The sequence below is a fragment of the Haliotis rufescens genome, unplaced genomic scaffold (genome assembly GCF_023055435.1).
Source record: "Haliotis rufescens isolate VD_foot unplaced genomic scaffold, xgHalRufe1.0.p SCAF_92, whole genome shotgun sequence".
NCBI classification, from domain to species: Eukaryota; Metazoa; Mollusca; class Gastropoda; order Lepetellida; family Haliotidae; genus Haliotis; species Haliotis rufescens.
Window position 1 is genome coordinate 766,206 of NW_025964386.1, and position 16,700 is coordinate 782,905.

Below are 16,700 nucleotides of genomic sequence, written 5' to 3' on the forward strand. Positions count from 1 at the left end.
AATGTAAATAATTCATTTTAAAAAGAATTTACAAATTTGATTTGCAGATTGAATTGAAGTTTCATTAAACAAAAAATGAATATTGGATCAGGTTTCTGTGGGCAATGTATATACAGAGACATTTCTGGTGTCATACATGTGAAGTTTCAGCATCATAATCCTTGTGTTTTAGGGATGAGGGATGTCAAAAAAGCAAAACATGACGGATGGAGAAATGAATGGACCAAAAAATATTTTTGAAACATGGTTGAAAATACTAACCTCTGAGTAAGGGTCAACCTCCATGGCTGGTACTTGAGAGTTCTGGTGCAGCTCGTACACATCTTGGATGGCTTGTCGAGACATGTGGTTCTCTGCTCGAGATGCACCGACCACCTTGGGGTTCTCATGGACATGCATAACACCACATTTCTCTGAGGACAGACAGTGATAAACACACTCAATAAGCAGATTGAGTTTTTCAACTACTTGTAGACCTGCCAACCTGAAATTTCACAAATACCAGCTACTGAATAAAACATTTAAAAACTTTCAATTTTAAAACATTTTGCTCTTGTTCCCAGCAAATCTGACTCAACTTCAGTAATAAAAAAAACATTCATAGTATATAAAGCTTTTTGTTTTGTTTGTTTGTTTGTTGTTTAACACCGCGCTCAGCACTATTCCAGCTATATGACGGCAGTCTGTAAATAATCGAGTCTGGACCAGACAATCCAGTGATTGACATCATGAGCATCCATCCACGCAATTGGGATATGATGACATGCAACAACCAAGTCAGCGGTCACCCAATCCTGCTTGTCGATCGCCTCTTACGACAAGCATAGTTGCCTTTTACAGCAAACATGGGTTGCTGAAGACCTGTTCTACCCAAATCTTCACAGGTCTAGTAAATAAAGATGGGAATGGAGACCATTTTATTTGTCCTTAATAAAACATGTAAATTTAAAAGCTATTATGCTAAATTTAACATCTGAAACCTCACACTGCAAGTTTGGTTCCCAATTTAATTTAGCAAAGTCATATCTTCAGGTAACCTAGCTCTACATTAAGTATGTTTATCTCCTAAATAAACACAGATCGTATGAATCATATCACAATCTATAGAGAGTATTACCAAACACAGAGTTGATTGATGTGAAGGACTGAGCCACGGAGGCATCAGGGGCAGACAACTCCTTCAGTCTTGAGGCAGTGTTAGTGTGTCTCTGCCCTGAGCTCCTTGTGCTAGACACTTGTGCTTTAGTCTTCCTTGGTGGAGAGGGACGTGGTGATGCAATATCCAGACCTGAGTCTGAAAGTTAAGTATTTTTATATTAATGTACTTACAGACCACAAGAAATTATCTACTAAAAATTTAGATCAACATATGGATCATTTAACTGACACTAGATAGCTATCAAATATTCATGATATTCTTTATTAGGCTAAAAAAAAATAGTCTTGGTTCTCAGACACCGCCCGCATCATCATAAAGTTCTCCGCACAAAACAAAAAAATCCTTAAATATTCCAAGTCCAACGGAAGACAAATACTGTATTCCAGTATTTTACTCATTTATGTAGGGAGGCCCTTTCACCAGGTTGATTGTATAAAATTGTTTATTGACAACACAACTGTTTATTGGTTACATACTAGTTTGAACAACCCCCCCAAAAAACAAAAAACACCTTAAGGAAAGGTGCCACCCCTATTATAACTTCCCTCTACCCAAGCAGGATGCTAGACAGTTGAATGGACATTTAAGTGAGTCAGTACACGATGCTGTCTTCACATCATCCTACCATCATCCGTGCCCAGCAGATGTCTGAGTGCATCTTCAGACTCTTCATCATCTGTCTGCTGGTCAGCGTTTTCGTCAGACAAATCTCCATCCTCCTTCAGTGTCTCCTCCGTGGTGTCGGATGGTGGAGCTACGTACTTCAACATCTTGAACCCATGTAAACCAGCCTCCATCTTCTGCTTTCTCTGGAATAGTGTCATGAAACCGTGAGTGAGTGAGGGAGGGAGGGAGGGAGGGAGGGAGGGAGGGATTATTATTTCTAACAACTTTCGAGGGAACACCAGATATGGACCTTACATATTGTATCTGAGTGGGGAATTGAACCCAGGCCTTTGGCGTTACAAGCAAACACAGAATCCACTCGGCTACCCAACCAGGTAATCAGGACAATGTGAAGAGCAAATAATATGATTCACTTTGTTTTATTGTATCACAATACTGCCTTGACTGTAGAACATTGTTACATCACACTATTTGTGTTGAGCATCAGGTTTTAATTTCAACTTAACAATACAGTTATTATTCATAAGACTAAAACACCACACAGTAAACATCACAGAATAAAGGATGATCAAATGGGGTTTTTTAACTCTGAATATTTGGATTTTTCTCATAGAACAAGAATAACATTTGGATTGTTGATGTAAAAAGAAAAAGAAAAGTCTGAGAGAGCAAATGTCGCTTACAACCTAAGTCAGCAATATTCCTATAATATCAAATCTGTGTAAATATGTTTTACAACAGTCAATACCATTAAGCACAATTACACGCAATCAATCAAGTCACTGAAAACACAATCCCTATTTGATTCAGTTCCTTTTTTTTTCTTTTTTTAGTTGTTTTATGCTGCACTCAGCAATATTCCAGCTATATGACGGCTGTCTGTAAATAATCGAGTCTGGACCAGATAATCCAGTGATTGATGTCATGAGCATCGTTCCACACAAGAGGGATCGATGACATGCTTCAACCAAGTCAGCGAGCCTGACCACCCGATCCCGTTTGGCAAGCATGGGTTGCTTGAGACTTATTCTACCCTGGATCTTCACGGGTCGATTCAGCCCTAACATCAAGCAACAGATACTGGGGAAGTATTCTGACTGGCATCTAAAGGGGGAAAACAGAAATGGCTTCTCACACTCAGCAGCATCCTCGTACCTCTAGAATATCCATAGTCAGACAAGAGTCCCCTGTGCGGATCTGGAACATGTTCTTCACACCAAACAGCTCCCCCTTGTGGAAGCGATCACCTTGGATACCGTGGAAGAAACGCGTCGCATTCTCACTTGCAACAGCAACATTTCCTAGTTGCTGTAGGAGGGAGAGTATTTCACTCAATCTGAGCCAAACATGCATGGTAAGAACTAGGGCTGGAAATATGGTTTGTTTGTTTGTTGTTTAACCCCACACTATTATTAAAATATTCCAGCTTTATGACGGGGGTCTGTAAATAATCAAGTCTGGACCAGACAATCTAGTGCATGACATCATGAGCATCGATCAGCGCAATTGGGATACAAGACATGCATCAATAAAGTTTGCGAGACAGATCACCCGATCCCATTAGTCGCCTCTTAGAACAAGCATGGGTTGCTGAAGATCAATTCTAACCCGGATTTTCATGGAGCTGGAAAGATGTACCAAAGTCACGGTATGTTACGTATCAAGTTCCTATTTCAGGTAAAAATGGATAAATTCAAAATAACAAAGGATGACATAAGGTATATATATTTTCACAAATCCTTTTCATGTTAACAAAACACTGATACAAGATCAGATTACCCTCAGATCATATCGCAAAAGAATGATCACTTACAGTTTGTAAACTGATGCATGCAATGGTATACAAGTTGTGAAGAGATACATATCAATACAGAATGAAGCTTACTGTGTAACATATTACTGAGTGAGTGAGTGAAAAGGTTTTAATGCTATTGAACACTATTTCAGTTATGACAGTTATATGAGTCAGCTTCATGCTGAAGGAAAGCAGGAACTTATTCAGGTTCTAGAAGTTTACCACTTCGTTGAAACCTACAAGAACGGATATGGTGCATCAGATGATTTGGCCACCTGTGCACCAAAGTATCATTGATTATAGCTAAAATGGATAGAATTATCATTAAACCGCCCGCATGTTATCAGAAATGAGCGGGCCACTGTAACTTGATAATGCCCTCATATTGCTTGACAATGGGCCATTATCACGCCCGTTGTTAGGTGACGTCATAGGATAGGCTAGGTGACGTCACGTTCAATAGTGATGTTATCTGGTTTGTTCTATGATGTTTCAATATCTGTAAAAGTAGGTCAGTGACATTCGTGTTGATTGCAGTAAACGTTTCAAATCCGATATTGTTGTTTCTTTATATTTGATAAAAAATTCCATCCATATTAGCTATAATAACGGTAACGCTATTTTTCATGGCATTATCATTTGCAGAAGCCCTTGGTCTTTTCAACTGCCCTCCTTTGTCGGGCAGTTAATGGAAGACCTCGGGCTTCTGCAAATGATAATGCCCTGAAAAATAGCATTACCGTTACAGTATGGTTTCTCATGGCATTGGTGAATTGTTTCAGCCTCTGGCATAACAATAATACTGCCAGATCGATATGTATTAAAGGGGCACTGATCTAACGCAATTCCCCGGACTGGTTGTTGCCTTTGTTATTGTTTTTTCCCCCGTGAGTACCCGGATGATACGCAACGCAACTGAGCGTGACCAGAGACTGGGCTACCGACTGCAAGGACAGCTAAATAAACTTGGAGGCTGGAGGCAATATTTGTTTTACGCATTTTTGCATAAACACTGATTGGTTAACTGTGATCTATAAAGATTTCGACAAAGGGCGCATGTTAATTAATTTCTTCAGCCTAAACAAGCAGACAAAAAGAACAGCGGAGCTCATCAGATGTCGTCATTTGGAAATACCCCAGATGGTTATAGTTTTATACTAAAAAAAAGTATCCATGCAGTGAAAGCATTTTCGGATTTCGGCTTGCGTCGACAATACGATTACTACTCCCTTGTTGTCATCCACGTTTTCTCGTATAACCCATCACTTGTGTATTTGTCGTCATTCACTTGATGCTCAGTTAATGAATTTATTACAGGTACAATTAGTGGTAGCACCACTTAGATTACCTGACAAAGGTTCCCATTTGGCATTTATTGTGTCTGGGGTAATTATTCAATCTAAATCCAGGGTTGAAGTGAGGTGAAATGTGTGTTATGTAATATGCACGTGGCAGCCCAGCAAGAGATGAATGATCAGTTGATTTATTTTTTTGTAAATCAACGGAACGTTCCTAGTCATCAAAGGATTAACAGAAAATACGTTGATTGATTAATCACTGTTAACTTGCACAGTGGATATGTCAAGAGTGAGTGTTTACATGTCTAGGTTTACTAAAACAAAGGGAATACACTCATACCATGGCGTGAAGTGCCGATGTAAAAACAACATACTTTGTTCAAAGGGTTAACTTATAATACGTTGATTGATTGATCATTGTTATCTATCACTCAATGGATTTTTTAGGAACCGTGAACGTTATGAAAATAGTTGTCACGTGGGCTTTCTCAGCCGACCATTGAGAGTTGACACCTATGTAAAAGACCTGAAACAATCCAAGTGATCAGTTGAGAAACGAACGCGGGTTCTAATATCCCGAAACGATATATATCTATTAAAATATTTGATTGTTACTGAGACACGTGACATCGAATAAGTTTCTTTGTACAGCTGCAGTCGAGTGGGATATTGTTCCTTTGTGTGGATATTCACGGATACATTCCTCGAACAAGGAAGCTGCCTAAAATTTATACACATAAATTTGGAAGGTTGTAATTATGATATTTGCATTTTGTTTTCCTTCATTTGAACCGATTCGTTCTTGTTTCTCTACGTCTTGGTTGGGAAATTCTTCAATGCGCGATAGACGTTGTTTTCAGTTCTTTTCCTTTGTAAGCGTGTATATATTACCGTCAATTTGTAAAATGTGATTCTCTCAGGCAATTTATAAAATGTGTAAATATTTCAGTCATTTTGACTAAAAAATCCGTCCAGATTGATTAAGACGATCAAAAGGGCCTACAAACATCACAACAGATTATTATGTAGGATTAGAAGCCAAACAACATAGAAATGTACTTTTCTCAACGTAACGATTTCTGTCTCTTGGTGATGACATTAAACATCAAAATGTTTGGAATTCGTTATCATAATAATACAGATGGAAATGTTTTCAGTCGCTTTGTAAAATAACTGAATATTTAGACGTTTAATAAATTTGTGACACATTTGACAGTAAAAAAAAATACACACTATAAAAAAAGCAATGCTCAGGTGAAATATTTACTTTGTGTTGCAAGTCAAAATAGTGTAAACGAAAATCGCAAAATTACCAAGCAAGTGACTTATCAAAACTTCGTCACCATTACCGATGCTACCCACAAAGATACCTACATTTCCTTATTATCTCGAAAACTGTATTTCATTTTGTTGATCAATGTGACCATACGCCCTTATTACTACCCATAAAAGCGACTAATGCGCTTACGAATGGCGCAGCAGAGGTCGCGAACTAGTCTAGATTTCTGCTATACATCCGGGTACTCACTGGAAAAAAACAATAACAAAGGCAACAACCAGTCCCGGGGAATTGCGTTAGATCAGTGCCCCTTTAAATACAAGCTTATAAAGAACTGGTGGATATTACAAACTGGTTTTTGGTCTCGGCCATTTGCTGTACAAATGCTGCTAACTATGGTTATAACAAACTAAAATTAGTAGTCCCTTCAATTTTGTTATAACCTTAACAGTTGGTTATACTGTAACTCATTCAGTATGCACAAAGAAGCTTGGTTTTTTTTGGTCACTCTCTGCAATATATCAGCTATATGACAGTGGCCAATAAATAATTGAGTATGAACCAGACAATCCAGTGATTGATAGTACGAGGATCAATCAACATCATCAGGGTATAATGACACACAATCAACAGAGCTAGATCACCTGATCGTCTAATCGATTCTTATGACCAGCGGAGGGTGGTGTTGACCCGTTCTTACCCATAATCCCCATAGGGTTGAACCACTTGAAACAGCCTACCTGTTTGTATATTTGACGTAGGTAAATGTTTTCTTCTATTGTTCCAACAGAGATGAGGCGATACACATTCACATCCTTCCTCTGACCAATTCTGTATGCTCTGAAATCGGCAACGATTAACATTAGAAATAAATGTTTTGTTTGTTTGTTGTTTAACGTCTCACTTGGTGATACTCAAGGAAATGACATCGGTCTGTAAATAATCGAGTCTGGACCAGACAATCCAGTGATTGACATCATGAGAATCGATCTATGCAATTGGGATCCATGACATGCATCAACCATGTCAGCGAGCCTGACCACCCGATCCTGTTAGACGCCTTACGAACGGGTTGCTGAAGGCAAGTTCTAACCTGGATCTTCGCAGGGAAGTAGTAATAAATGAGATGCACTGACAGTAAGCATGACAGTAAGGTTTGCATCCAGTTTTCAGAGCAAGCTCCATGGACCAGAAACAGCTCAAGGGAGAGCACTCACCTGTCTTGAGCTTGAAGGTCATGACTTGGATTCCAGTTGGGGTCAAAGATCACGACCTTGTTGGCCCCAGTCAAGTTCAATCCTAACCCGCCAGCTCTGAAACCATGAACAAATCATAGTTTGACCTTGAAAGATGGATAACAGAATATGTTGAAACTGACAAAAAATAAACAACGTACATGCATTCACTATGTACAACTTAAATTCTAATGAAGTATTTTCCTTGAAATGCTGTCAATAATAAATAAATAAATAAATAAATAAATATTGCGCTAAAACGTTTGGAAACTTAGTATTTGCACAAAGCGCTTCAGGATATTATATACATCATACATACACACAGGTAATGATAGCAATAGAAATGAAAAGCAGTGATAATGCTTTGGTAAGTGGAAGGTCTTTTAAGTGGGATATGAAGGAGGCTAGTGATGTTAAGACATGAGAATCATGTGGCAGGACGTTCCACAGAACAGGAGCAGTGTAACTGAAGGAACGGCAGCTGAATGATTTTAGGTGCCGTTTTGGTGTCTCAGGAGATTGAGATAAGAAGATCTCAATGATCTTGCGAGGTCATCTCTGGATACTATCACAAAGATACTTTGGACTTAAATAAAACATTGTTCAATCTTATGCCAATGATAGTGTTTTTGAGTGCCATGTTTAATCCCATCAACACTTCCTCAATAACTGCTTCATGGGAAAGTTATTTCTGTGAGTGAATGTTATTTTACGCAGCATATTTAGCATAATAGTCAGACAAAAATAAACAAGGCCAGCGACAACACATGCAATGATCCATGCTGTTGATGCATGATAATCCACAACCTGCCTTGTCACATAACTCACCAGACCCTGCGTGCCTGCAATATCAGGGATAACTGGGGTCTCAAATTAGTCACTTTCAAAACAATTCTTTGGGATTATTGTCTATATGATTTCGATGAAAATATATTTTCTTTCACATTTTATTTTATCACCCTAAAATCAAAAACGTATTGTTAATAAATTACTGATTAGTAGTATGTGGGACAAAGACCCTGCTTGTAGTAGTCTGAACTAATGCTGGCTTAGTGCACTGAGATACCATGCCACAGTTGAACATGGATACCCCACTCAGACAAGGGCCAGGCAGGGTAAGAACAAGTACCATCTGTTAACCTCTTTTCATATGATGCAGCCCGGGATTAAACCACTGACCTTCTGCTCTCCAGTCAGTAGTGATGGGTACTGCCCCTTGAACCTGTATTGCAATATATTGCGATACAAAGTCGTGTATTGCGATACGTACCACAATATATTGCCAAAACAAAATGTTTTCAACTTCTGAGAAAAAATAAAGAAGTTCTTCTGTTTTAAGACTTGTTTTATTATATTTGGGTAAAAACAAACTTTCTTTTTGACTAGAAAAGACACATTATCATCATGGAGTATTCCAAGAGGAATAAACTAATGGAAGTGTTATTATTTAGCTGGCGTATTTCATAAAACGATTCACATTTGCTACAAACAGCAACATTTTCTTCAATTGTTTGATCAATTTTACGCTTTTTCAACCCGAAATGCTGCCACACATCGGATTTACCGCGAGTATTTCTCACCAATTTTGTTACCACGGATACGGCGAGATCTCGTAACATATCGCGTTATTATATAGGAAGGGACATAACTCTAATCGAACGTGACATCAGCTTTATCGATCGCCTTTGATCGCCTTGAATTAAAACACGAAATTCAAATAGGTAATACATTTTTTTAAATGGCCACAATTTATTGCAATATTGAAACTGTATTGCAATACGTATTGGACACGAAGCCACATCACGGCTAACCGGTATACCGGTTATAACGCGCACCTCTACCAGTCCGATGCTCTATATCCACTCGACCACAGAGGCAGTCCTGGTCGATAACTAACTAAAATTACTAATGTTGTTTTGCATACCAAATTCCTAAAACATTTTGTATTATTAATCTGATTTACTCCACAAGATGGTAACTGCTGGCATCTCTGAAATCCCCGCAGGTTGAAACTTAACACAACTCACTTTGTAGATATCAGACAGACAAAGATGCTTGGGTCCTTGTTGAACTCGCGTACAATATCCATCCTACGCCGGTTGTTGACGGTGCCGTCGATGCGGCGATACTCGTGTCCGTCACTGATGATGTACTGTTCCAGGATGTCCAGCAGCTAGAGAGGGAAGATGAACATTGAGTTTACATTACAGACTGAGCCAGCTTCAGATAGCCTGCGCTCACAAGTGTACTGACTTCTGCAGAGTCTGCAGAAAAACATTATAAGGGTAACGCTATTTTTCAGGGGATTATCACTTGCAGTAGCTCGAGGTCTTCCATTAACTTCCCGACAAAGGAGGGCAGTTGAAAAGACCGTTATTATCGCGAAAATGGATTGAATTTGTTATCAAATAAAAAGAAACAACAATATCGGGTTTGAAACATTTACTGCAATCAACATGAATATCACCGACCCACTTCGCACAAACAACATAGAACAAACCAGATGACATCACTATTGAACGTGACGTCACCTATCCCTATCCTATGACGTCACCTAACAACGGGCGTGATAATGGCCCGTCGTCAAGAAACATGAGGGCATTATCAAGTTACAGCGGCCCACTCATTTTTGATAACATGCGGGCGGTTTAATGATAATTCTATCCATTTTAGCTACAACACATCATATCCCTTCAGCGATTTCAGGTAAATGAACAGGTGATAACAATTAAACTTTAAAAAATGGTCAAAACAAATCTAAAATTACAGATAAAACATTACTAGACATGATGATTTTCCGATTAAATTGTATTTTCTGTTCTGCAAGACCTTGTTATATATGCAAAAAAAACATCAAAATTCTTTAACCCAGTGTATAAGGCGACCCCCCTTGAAAGCCCTGTAGTTCTAGGTACGAAAAACTCACCTAATACATGGCGATATAAGGAATGCTAAGTATATAATCATTGTTTTACAATAATTTTTTTATCATGATTTAGATAATCTTATGATTATGGTAGTTTTTCAGAGTGATATTATGTTTATCAGTAAATCCCATCAACACTTCTTCATTGGTGCTTATGAGGCAGTTATTTCGGTAAGAGAGTGAATGTTGTTTTACGCTGCATATTTAGCATAATAATACACATCGCCAAGGTGAAATATCCAACAAACATGGGATACATGCAACACGTTCTTCCCTGGAATTCCCTTACTTGTTTCATTTATCACAAGAATGGGTTTTGTGCTGACAAACCAAGTATCTAAAGGTCAATTCTGCGACTCAAACAATGATCATACAATTGGGAGTGAATGAGTTATAATTTTAAGCCACACTGGCAGTATTTCAGACATACTGTGACTAGCCCAAGGGATACAGTCATAGGATAATGACACTTCTAAGCGATGCAACTCTGGACTGAAAATTTGTATGACCGTACACATCTGGGCCAACCTCGAAGCCCACTTATTTCAGAAGACTAACAGAAAAACTATTACCCTGGTAGAGTAGGAGAACACCAACACCTTGCTGTGAGTCTTGTAGAACACGGAGAGGAGACCCTGGAGAACCTAGTGAGGAACATACAAATGTCATCATACATGATAAAATGTTCACTTCTCACATTCATACAGCATAGGCGTTCCAATCTTTAGATTTGGTGCCACTTATTATCAGTATGAAATTATGATGACATCACATCCGGTTTATGTCTGAGCGATTGTTCCATGTTTCCTTTTCGTAATTGAAACATCCTGAAACATTTATTAGGTAAGCAGAAACAGTTGCAACATTAGCCACAAGTCCAAAGCTGACTATTCAGTCTGGTGAGATGAGGTAATAGACTACCATTTGATAATGTACTAAGTTCGGGCTAATAGACTAGAAAAGCTTTTGGCACAGACTGTAGAACTAACAAATATATATACATATACTCACTTCATAGTTTCAATATATAGTAAATAAAATTGCTATTTAGAGAATAACAAACAAGTTATAAGGTAATTTGAATGATCAATCTCGTTAACATCAGATCTTGTTGCTGCTAAACAATGATCTGAGGACATCTCATTACGTCACGTCATAATGACCTTTCGCGAACTTTGACTGACCACTGAAATGACTAACAAGAAGTCGACATCAGCCAATTAGAAAGCAGCTTTCTCGAGCTTTACGGCACTCGTTTCAACCTGGCGACTTCCATTTCAGACTATACTTGAAAAATATGTTGACACAGTTTTCAATTACAATTTTGAAAACTCACCAAACAAACATTCCAGAATGTCTAATCTATGGTTGAGATTGTATAGCAGTTCTTCCCACATACTGTTCAACACCTCCTACGTTCAAATGTTTATCCCACTGAAGCGTGAGATCGTAACTGTCGTTCGGAATACCCCGTGTTGATGTTTTCGAGGTTGCATGATTAGAAAACACATTCCAACTGTCACTTTCATGATCTGGTAAGTGACGCTCTGATTGGTCCGATGAAAGGTTGTTCTGACGTGACCCGTAATGGGATGTCCTCAGATCTTTGTTTAGCGATAGCAAGAACTAAGATCTGATTTTAATGAGATTGTGCATTGAAAGTCCTGTGAGGGCAGACGGATAATCTGTAGTTCTGAGTTTGGGGTACATTTTTCTAAATACTACTCATTGTCTATTGTCATTTTAAGAAGAAAATGAATTCTCAATGCCGATTGGTCAGTTCAAGTGATATGACATGACACTGCTTCATTGTTGATACCAATACAATATGCCATCATCTATTGTCAACGATGTCACAATATTACACCCATACGTCATCTGAACAATAAGCTGACTACAGTTAAGGTTGAATTCAGGGTTGACAGCCCATGATTTTCATAATTTCCTTTGTGGGGGTTTAACTATTTAGACTAGGTTCCTGTCTACCTAAATGAGCGGACTGGATGATACAAAACATAGCATTCATTGCCCCCTTAACCTATGAATACAAATAGCGCGCAGCCTGGGACTGGATGATACAAAACATAGCATTCATTGGCCTCTTATCCTATGAATACAAATAGCGCGCAGCCTGGGACTGGATGATACAAAACATAGCATTCATTGGCTGCTTATCCTATGAATACAAATAGCGCGCAGCCTGGGACTGGATGATACAAAACATAGCATTCATTGGCCTCTTATCTTATGAATACAAATAGCACACAGCCTGGGACTGGATGATACAAAACATAGCATTCATTGGCTGCTTATCCTATGAATACAAATAGCGCGCAGCCTGGGACTGGATGATACGAAACATAGCATTCATTGCCCCCTTATCCTACGAATACAAATAGTGTGCAGCCTGGGACTGGATGATACAAAACATAGCATTCATTGGCCTCTTATCCTATGAATACAAATAGCGTGCAGCCTGGGACTGGATGATACAAAACATAGCATTCATTGCCCCCTTATCCTATGAATACAAATAGCGGACTTATAGTCAGAAACAAGGATATGATACAGATTTGTTCCACTTTTTTGGCTGACACTGGTTGGTTAAAACTATTAGAGCTAAGGTTGCGGTGCATACACACAGGGGGACCAGTTCATTAACCATTCAATTGCCCAGAACAGATAATCCAATGTTCCTCTTAGCTTGTTGGTTGTTCTCATAATCCTATATTCCTGTGATTTAGTTCCTGTTCTCAAGTTTTAAGTTTCCATGACTAGAAATGTTCGCTCAACAAACCTTCATCTTTCCACAGTACTTAGGATCGGATAGTGTCCGGAAGGATGCTTCCCGCGTCTGCTCCAGGAACTGGGGGTGGTCCTTGAATGCAACCTTGCACACCTCCCTCGTTCTCTTCAGCTGCTGTGGGCTGGAGTTGGCGTGAGGCGTGAGCAGAGCCACGTGATTGGCTGTCTTCAGAAGCAGGTGCATGAAGGAGAACATGATGCTTGCGATGCTGTGACCTTCGGGGGAGACCTTCAACACAAAGGTTCTGTTTCTGATTTCCCAGAACACCAGTATCTGTTCACCCTGAAATCTTTCATAAAGCAACCGTAACGTTACAACTGCCATAAGTCTATAATGTAGTATGGGATCGTAGCGCTACGATCACTTTGTGAAATGAGGCCTTGGTCTAGAATAGTTTTATTTGGTCTCGTAAGCTCAGTTAATAATAGTCCAAATACAAATACTTGAATCTACTGAACATGTCAAGAGGTGAGGTGCGGTGAGTAGTGGTGAGGTGAAATGGGGTGTAACAATTTTTAAGATTGTTTCACTTATGTAGTGACATCCTAGGGCAGACTAATGCTGGTTTTATAGTGCTAGCCCACTGAGATACCATGCCACAGATTAACATGGATACCCCACTCACACACAGTATACTGACTCCGAGCTAACCAGTCCTTGTTTTAATTCCTTAATGCAGAGAGCCAGGCAGGGTAAAACCAAGTACCATCTTTTAACGTCTCTTGGTATGACACGGCCGGGGGGAGTAAACCACAGACCTTCCTAATATTTTGTATTTACAATGTAGATAAACATAAAATCCTGCACATTTGCTGGTGTTATTAGGTATTTGATATGTTTGTTTGTTTGTTGTTAAACTCCCCACTCAGCAATATTCCAGCTATATGACGGCGGTCTGTAAATAATCAAGTCAGGACAAGACAATCCAGTGATTGACATTATGAGCATCAATCTACGTCATTGGGATCGACACGCATCAACTACGTCAGCAAGCCTGACCACCCAATCCCATTAGTTGCCTCTTACATCTTACGACAAGCATTTGATGTGAGAGTGCAAGACAGTGCTATGGAAATCACCTAAATGTTTACCTCTGGAAGTTCAAAATGAAATTTCTGGGCACCAAATACACAATTAAACCCTCCAATTTGAAAACACATAACCTTTATCTCCTATTTGATCATGTTGATCCCATCAGAGTCTTTGCACATAATGAGCTGAGAAGAATGCAATACTGTATCAGTGCTTCACAGCTGACATTACCTTGTAGCAGCATTTGCTTCTTGTTCTTGTGCTCTCACAGTCACAGGGGTCGTGCATTCTCATAACGAGGCTCATGTCAGGATGACCCAGCACAGCTCTGTACACACTTTCCTGGAGCGGCGTCAACTTACAGAACACCACGTTGTCGTCTGATTGTGTAGAGAAGAGAATGAAAACACTTGCGTCTGTGAGTGAGTGAGTGAGTATGGTTTTACGCCGCTTTTAGCAATATTCCAGCAATATCATGGCGGAGGGCACCAGAAATAGGCTTTACCCATTGTACCCATGTCAGAAATCAAACCCAGGTCTTCGGTGTGACGAGCGAATGATTTAAGCACTATGCTACCCGACCGCCCCTCTTATGTCTATGAAGAGTAAGCAAAAGTCAGAAAGCAATAGGTAAGTGGGTGGGTGGTTGAGTGGTTGAGTGAGTGGTTGAGTGAGTGGTTGAGTGAGTGGTTGAGTGAGTGAGTGAGTGGTTGTGTGAGTGGTTGAGTAGTTGAGTGAGTGGTTGAGTAATTGAGTGGGTGAGTGAGTGAGTGAGTGAGTGGTTGAGTAGTTGAGTGAGTGGTTGAGTGATTGAGTGGGTGGGTGGGTGGGTGGGTGAGTGGGTGAGTGAGTGAGTGAGTGAGTGAGTGAGTGAGTGAGTGAGTGAGTGAGTGAGTGACATAATTAGCAATGAGTGTTTTGAAACTCAGGGTGAAACTCTTTATTAGCATTTGACTCTAAACAAGGCCATAGTGGCTAATGGGAATAGTCACAAAATAAAAATGAATTAAAAATTCAAAAATACAAAATTTGTTTTTGCAATGTATATTCATTTTTTTCACATTTTTGCTAGGGTCGGCAAACGTTTCAGCAACTTACCTTTCTCTGGCAGCTGGTCAGCAATAATCTTCTTTGTTCTTCTGATCATCATGCCTGTCCGCTTGTTAGAGAATTCCTCTTTTTCTGAAACCACCAAGAGTGTTTCAGATAACTGTTTGTAATGCAATACAGTTTTTAGGATTTGTTTCAAACATTGGGTTTATCCAGATGAGGCTGAGGGTGTTGATCACAAGTTAGTGGGTGAATCTACTTGGCAGGGGGAAAATAACATAATTAAAAGAATTTGACAAGAAATGTTTTTTTAGTTGGCTGATGGAATATTTAAAAAAAATTCATTTGGGTGAGTAATTGATGGCAATAAGTTGTTTCGTTGCTACATTGAAAGATTGTAAAGAATTATTTTTTATTCTTTTATTAATTTATTTTGGTCTGCGGTGATGTAATATATTAACAAAATTATCACTTTTTCTGGCCAGGGCTAGCTCCCTCTTTGATGCGTCATATCCCTGGCCTCGTTCTATGACCTGGACAAACTCTGTCTCAAACTCGTACAGTCTTCCCATCACATCTGGCTGGGCCCTGGAACATGGATACACACACCAACCAGTTATTCGACATAATAGCTTATCTTACCTCCATGGCAGAATGTTGAGATCTAAATAAAGTGATCTAAGTGATAAAATACAATGTACCCTCGGTATATCACGAAAAAAGAAACCATTCTTGGCGTCAGGGTCGACACACCATCAACCAAGTCATAGAGTCTGAACACCTGGTCCATTCAGTTGTCTCTAACAACTCGTATACCCTGCTTAGGACCAATTCTACTCTGGAGTGAGTGAGTGAGTGAGTGAGTTTGTTTTAACACCGCTTTTAACAGTATTCCAGTTATATCACGGCATGTCAGCTTAATGTGGGAGGAAAGCCGGAAGTGATGCAGGTCTCAGACGTTTACCACTTCGGTGAAACCCACAAGCACGGGTATGGTGCTGACAAACCTAGAAACATAATAGGGGCGAACCAGGATTCGAACCCACAATCATAGGTTTCTGGCATGCCCAAGGGACGCAACTCTGCACAGCAAATTGTGGCGCCTAGACGACTGGGCCACCTGTGCCCCCTCCCTGCTTGGGACCAATTCTACTGTGGAATCCCCAGGTACTGTAGTAAAGTTTCAGGTTCACCTGCATCCCTGGTCATCTAACAGTCCTTACCAGTCCAGGATAGACCAGAGTTCTGTCATGTTGTTCTGTAATGCAGTTCCAGTGAGACCATAGCGCTTCTTGGTGTGCAGACAACGTAGGGCTTGAGTTGTCTGTGCCTTAAGACCCTGCAGTGTCAACATCAAACACATGAAACCACCTTTTCTAACAGTCATTTCAATCGGAACAAGGTTAGGATGTCCAATGTATCAAAAAAAAAACAAATAAAAAGATTCCCATATACACTCTGGCCAAAAACTTTGAGTCCACTTACCCGAACTT

General features: G+C 39.6%; 1 protein-coding gene across 2 annotated transcripts in view; it reads right to left on the minus strand.

The window, feature by feature from the left end:
- LOC124135622 (DNA excision repair protein ERCC-6-like 2) overlaps positions 1 to 16,700 on the minus strand; it is a 33,203-nt gene that overhangs the window by 5,284 nt on the left and 11,219 nt on the right. The window contains exons 8-20 of one of the 2 annotated variants that reach the window (XM_046501038.2): positions 16,431 to 16,546; positions 15,680 to 15,795; positions 15,256 to 15,339; positions 14,389 to 14,537; positions 13,117 to 13,353; positions 10,892 to 10,963; positions 9,421 to 9,566; positions 7,376 to 7,471; positions 6,899 to 6,998; positions 2,942 to 3,094; positions 1,785 to 1,968; positions 1,118 to 1,294; positions 262 to 413 (exon numbers count right to left, since the gene is read on the minus strand). In XM_046501038.2, the coding sequence (XP_046356994.2) occupies positions 262 to 413; positions 1,118 to 1,294; positions 1,785 to 1,968; positions 2,942 to 3,094; positions 6,899 to 6,998; positions 7,376 to 7,471; positions 9,421 to 9,566; positions 10,892 to 10,963; positions 13,117 to 13,353; positions 14,389 to 14,537; positions 15,256 to 15,339; positions 15,680 to 15,795; positions 16,431 to 16,546 (1,782 nt within the window). Of the gene's footprint in view, positions 1 to 261; positions 414 to 1,117; positions 1,295 to 1,784; positions 1,969 to 2,941; positions 3,095 to 6,898; positions 6,999 to 7,375; positions 7,472 to 9,420; positions 9,567 to 10,891; positions 10,964 to 13,116; positions 13,408 to 14,388; positions 14,538 to 15,255; positions 15,340 to 15,679; positions 15,796 to 16,430; positions 16,547 to 16,700 lie in introns of both variants that reach the window. The other variant, XM_046501037.2, reaches the window with a different exon arrangement.